The sequence below is a fragment of the Salvelinus namaycush genome, chromosome 38, assembly GCF_016432855.1.
Source record: "Salvelinus namaycush isolate Seneca chromosome 38, SaNama_1.0, whole genome shotgun sequence".
NCBI lineage: Eukaryota > Metazoa > Chordata > Actinopteri > Salmoniformes > Salmonidae > Salvelinus > Salvelinus namaycush.
In genome coordinates, this window is record NC_052344.1 from 18,043,824 (window position 1) to 18,049,823 (window position 6,000).

The 6,000-nt window shown below is 40.7% G+C and overlaps 1 protein-coding gene across 4 annotated transcripts in view; it reads right to left on the minus strand.

Annotated features, from left to right (window-relative positions):
- Positions 1–4,819, minus strand: part of LOC120031751 (protein phosphatase 1 regulatory subunit 12A-like) — a 72,098-nt gene extending 67,279 nt beyond the window's left edge. For all 4 annotated transcript variants that reach the window (XM_038977546.1, XM_038977545.1, XM_038977544.1 and 1 more), the window contains exon 1: positions 4,488–4,819. In XM_038977546.1, the coding sequence (XP_038833474.1) occupies positions 4,488–4,724 (237 nt within the window). In that variant the 5' untranslated portion in view covers positions 4,725–4,819. The remainder of the gene's footprint in view (positions 1–4,487) is intronic.
- Positions 4,820–6,000: the final 1,181 nt, after the last annotated feature.

Sequence of the window (6,000 nt, forward strand, 5' to 3'; positions counted from 1 at the left end):
GCGTTGTTGGGAAAGTTGTATTCGGCACATGTGTCCAATCAAATTAGATTTGTCTGATATCCGGATATCTGAAATACATGCATTTTGTTACTTTTTTTTAACTTGAGCACTGCTGCACGAGGGAGCTGTGGAGGTGCCAGTGAGATGGGAATGAGCAGACTGATGCAGAGAGCGACACTACTCGTCTACAGCCAAGACTACCTAGATTGTAAAAGCCACAATGTTATTTATCATCCCATATAACAGTGCCCATCTTGACTGGAGTAGCCTAGAGAAGCTAAGCTAGCCAACTATAGCTAGCTAGGCTAATTGAGGCCACATTTTGCCCCCCCCCCCCCCAGCCTACCTGTTGGTTGCTCGTAGTAACCTACTCATTTCGCTAACTTTTAATCACATAATTATATTCCATCTTGCATTGCAATAGTGAACCCACTATCCATTGAACCGCAGTGATTGGCCAACAAACACCTGAATGCTAGTCTTTTTTATGGGGAGAACGTCAAACTACAATGAAAGGTTTGTTTTTATTAAAAGTATAATTTTAAATGTCATGGTATATTCTTGCATGTATCATGGATATTTTACATTTAGAAAATTCTTTCAGCGTTAAAATAGGCCTATACATTTATTGGGCCCGAAAATTTATACTCAAAAGTATTCTAATACCAACGTCCGTTCAGATATTCAAATAACAGTGCACATCCCTAAACCAAATCTCTGTTGGTTTGAGCAAACCAACATCAGCCTGACCTTCCTGAAATCCTAGGATTAGCACGCTAAACGCCAATCCCTATATCGCCTTCAAATCTTTTCCAAGATCCTGAAGCCAAGGATCACATGCTGGAACACAAACAAAGCTGCTCCAAGTCTCTCCAGACATGGTTAGGTCTCAAACACTGCGTCGCAAATGCTTTCCTCACTCTGCTTGTCCCAGGAGTGGAGTGCGGGGGGCTGACTAATTCCAGTTGAAAGGAAGACCAACTCAGTCACCCTAAAGAAAGGCTGATTAAGAGTAGGGCTGGGCGGTATACTGTTTTTTGCAATATACCAGTATTGATGCACGGACCAGTTTGGGTTTTTACTTTACCTTCTATAATGTATTTGAATTTTTGTTTTGTTAAATGTGATATGCAGAGTAACGTCCATTTTTATAGTTTACTTCGCTACTTGAGTCATCCCTGTATGCCGCATTCCACACAGACCTAGCCCCGGCTCCTGTCACTCAAGGAGCACATTTGTTGTTCCTCCACGAGACACTTGTGTTCAGTCTGCGTGGTCAATGCAGCATATGCAACAATGTTGATGACAACGATGCAGTTGTCACTTTGCTTTTTAATACAAATCTACTAGAATTCTATAATTACACTATTAGCTTGTAATTCTTACATCTGCAAACAGCTAGTTTGTCTTTTCTTAGCAAGTTGTTCCTAAATCTTGTTAGCCGCTAATGCTAATCGCTAGCTAATAAATGTACTGAGTAAGAGCAAGTGTAATTACCTATACAGCCTGATAATACCATTGATGGTGTAGAACTAAATCAGCATGTTGTTTGTGCAACAGTATTTTCTAAATTAAAGAGGAATATGCTAAGCAAGAATATTTTAGCTGCATGAAAGAGCTAAGAGAAATCATTAAATGTAGCCAAAGATTATAGGGTCCCTTAGGAAACACCCATCAACACTTTAGTTCCTACCCTGTCACAATAACTCCTCCCTGGCATTTTAATTAATTGTCATGTCAATATAGTGACCACTATTATATTCTAACTATATAATTAGAATAGACATTCTATGTCCATGATTCCAACCATTAACCCAAGTGTTTTGCTCTAAATCGCAAGTCAAACTGCAACATTTGGTTAAAAATAACGTCCAGATTGCTTGCCCATATCGTGCAGCCCTACATGGCTGTGTGGAAATGATCTTAAATGCAGAAATTTAGGAAAATGACATTTTTGGGGTTGAAGTTGAATTGAACAGTATAAAACATTGAAAGACCCATTGAAATCACTTAGAAAGTATGTATGTGTAGCTCACAACTCAAAGCAAATTTAGAACTTGTATTATTAAAAAACATAACACCTTCAAATAACATCCATTTTTATTCAAATACAGTGATATAATACTTTGGCCATATCGCCTAGCCCTAATTAACAGACATGTACTACTAATCAGGGACTATCTAAATGTCAGACAAAGTAATTTGTGTGGAGCCCCCCCCCCCCCACCCACCAAATCAACTAGTGATACAGCAGCATCTATTCTAGAGATATGGCACCCCTTCCACACCCTGAGATCAGCCTTGGGGGATATAGCCTTGCCCGGCAATAACAGTTTATAAAAAGGTGCACACATCACACCACTTATGAGAAAGAGCGGGTGATGCATCACTTAGCAAACAGGACATCTGGGTGATGAGATCATTGGAGATGTAAGGTTCAAGACACTGAGTATGCAAGACTTCAATAAACCATGATTCATTCTGACATTACTAAAATGCATTTGGGGAGACAGGCAGGCCTACATTTTTTCAATTTTGCATTTACACCTGTGTGAAAACCTTTGATTAACAATTAACATGCTACAATGACACAAAACAATGGCATGACTTAAAATGTTAATGTGCAGTATCTGTTTTAAAAACACTTTCCCCTGACTTAGAGGAGTTCTGGCTTCCACGGGAACTCTGTTTTGGTTGTCAGTATTCAGGGTAACAGGCTGGTGCTCCACCTGCCATAACGTAGGCTAAAGTGTTGACTAATAACATTAACAGCCCAAAAACCTAGGATTGGCTTCTTTCACACAGCTAAAAGTGACAGATATTGACATGTAAACCTCACATCTCTCAAAGAGAATGTGTCAGCTGTTATCCGACTGCAGAACAGTTTACTGTGCAGCAAAACCCATGTCAGTAATGCAACACTGCAATCCAAACACATCTGCAGGATATATGCTAGCTAGCCTAATTTAGAGCCAATAGCCAATTCCAAAGTGTAACAATCGTTATAAAATGAGCATATGACTCTAATTCTGAGCATTTACTTAGTGTTAAGCTAAGAATGTTAGTTAGCTAGGCTATTTTAAAAGTAGACTTTCCTAACTACTTTGAAACAGCACAAGTTGATGATTGCCAATCCATGCAGAGAGCTTACAATACAATTACACAGATCTATAGCCTCCATATATCACAATAACTAGGCTGTGCTCACCTTATCATAGCAGCAACAGAAACTAGGCCAAATGCATTGTGATACATGAAATGTAATCTGTAGTGTAATATATATCACACAGGAAAAAACTGCTTTGAATACAAGTGAGTCTCAAATTGCAATTGCAAAATGTGGGTACAAATTGTAACGTTAACAATTTTCTACAATAGTATTATTAAAATAATAAGAGTAGCAACATAATGTCAAAAGACCTGGTTATTGATGCTAACGTTAGCTAGTAACACGTTAGTGGGCTGTTGTATGATAATTTAGTTCGACTAGTTAGTTACATAATATTTTTTGAAAATATAAATGTGTCATGACTGTAGCTAGTTAAAGTACAGTCGTCCTGCCCTTTAGTCTAGAGACTGCGGCATAGCTACGGTAGCTAAACATATTGTAAAATATTGTTGCATGTTACAGCTTCGACGTGATCCAAGCTGACATCTGAATTGAATTTGAATGGAGTTTTACTGCCGACCGACTGCAGTCAAGCTTATGCTTGGTAACGAACAGTGCCACTGCACTAGCTAGCTAAACGTTCTTTCCACAGGTTAGCTAACGTTAGTTAGCCAGCTAGCCAACTTGTAGCAAGCTAGCTATCAACTAACAAAAAAAGTGTTACTTTTCTGTCCTTCCTATTGACTCCAATAACAGAATTGGTTGCAGTTTTAACCTCGCCAAAGACTAATAATTGAGTATCTGTTAAACAACAATACGGAGTTAAGCTATCTTTCATAGCTTACACAGGTTAGCCAGAGCAGGGCGGCAGATCAGTTCCAATAATGGTTTGCAGATCTGGGCTGTGCCTGTAACTGGCTGACGTTAATTAGCTATGCTAACTGCACCACCCAAGTGGCTGGTTAAATGTTAGCAAGCAAGCCAACGTCATTCTTCCTGACTATTGGATGTTTGAATCAGTTGCTGATAAACGAAGACCAAATAGTTAACAACCCATATAACATTAGCTAAGCTACGAATGCATTTAAACATACCTAGCTAGCTCAAACAAGATAGCTACCAATCAGTTATTTTATGAGTTTATCCACCCCTTTGCTTCTGATCCAATTCAATCAACACAGCCCAACAAATGAAATGGCCCTGTCTCGTCTAAAAAAAAAGACGGGCGTGCTAGGTAAACAGACTGAGCTACAGTAGGAATTACTCCATTCTCCATTACTGTGGCAGGAGGTAACGTTAGCTACTATCTTTGGCAAGACATACGGTTGTCGTGCTCTTGTATGGGAAGTGTCTAGGCTTATAGCTGTAAAAGACAAACCTGGTGGAGGGCAGTCAGACCGTCTACATTGGCGTAGTTGATGTCAGCACCCCGGTCAATCATTCGGAGCACCTCCTCGGTATCGCCGCTTGAGCAGGCAGCCAAAAACACGGCGCCATCGTCGAACTTCACCTTCGTCTTCTTCTTTTTCAGAATAGGAGGCTCGATGTCTGTCTCCGACCCTAACCACCGTTTCAACTGTTCGTTCCTTTTTTGCTTGGCGTCCGCCATCTTCATCCCCTCCTGTCTCGGGCTTCTTATCTTTCTCCGAGAGAGGATATACTTTATAGTGCCACTATCCCACAGCGCACTGGGCGTGGGAAGGGGGGCCTGAGAGAGCGTCTGGATTGTTTTCCATAAGCTCGCGAGACAAAGCAACGTCACGTCAGGATCTGCAGTATAACGTCATCATCAGCAGATGAAAGGAAAAGGAGGAGGTTGTACATTTCTTGACAGAGTTAGAGTGTTATCATTTATTATCATAAATAAGAGCAATGAGACCAGCATAATGTCGATTTTATTCATTGTGAGTTCTATCAGGATGGCTTCCAGTTTTTTTCAAGGGATTTTATTATGACTGGTCAAACTAAGTCAAAACATTTGAGAAAATAAAATTGTATTTGTCAACAGTGCAGTAATATCTAACAAGTAATCTAACAATCCCCAACAACTACCTAATACACACAAATCAAAAGGGGTGAATGAGAATATGTACATGTAAGTATATGGATGAGCGATGGCTGAACAGCACAGGCAAGGTGCAATAGATATATAAAATACAGTATATACATTTGATATGAGTAATGTAAGATATGTAAACATTATTAAAGTGGCATTATTTAGGGTGGCAATGTATAAAGTGACTAGTGATCCATTTATTAAAGTGGCCAGTGGTTGGGTCTCAATGTAGGCAGCAGCCTCTCTGAGTTAGTGATTGCTGTTTAGCAGTCTGATGGCCTTGAGATAGAAGCTGTTTTTCAGTCTCTCGGTCCCAGCTTTGATGCACCTGTATTGACCTCATCTTCTGGATGGTAGCGGTGTGAACAGCTCGGATGATCGCTTTGGCCTTCCTGTGACATCGGGTGCTGTAGGTGTCATGGAGGGCAGGTAGTTTGCCCCTGGTGATGTATTGTGCAGACCGCACCCGCACAAGGCGGTGCAGTTGCCGTACCAGGCTGTGATACAGCCCAATAGGATGCTCTCAATTGTGCATCTGTAAAAGTTTGTCAGGGTTTTGGGTGACAAGACACATTTCTTCAGCCTCCTGAGGTTGAAGAGATGCTTTTGCACCTTCTTCACCACACTTTCTGTGTGGGTGGGCCATTTCAGTTTGTCTGTGATGTGTACACCAAGGAACTTAAAACTTCCCACCTTCTCCACTGCTGTCCCTTCGATGTGGATAGGGGGGTTTATTTATTTTCTGTTTCCTGTCCACGATCATCTCCTTTGTTTTGTTGACGTTGAGTGAGAGGTTGTTTTCCTGACACCACACTCCGAGTGCCCTCGCCTCCTC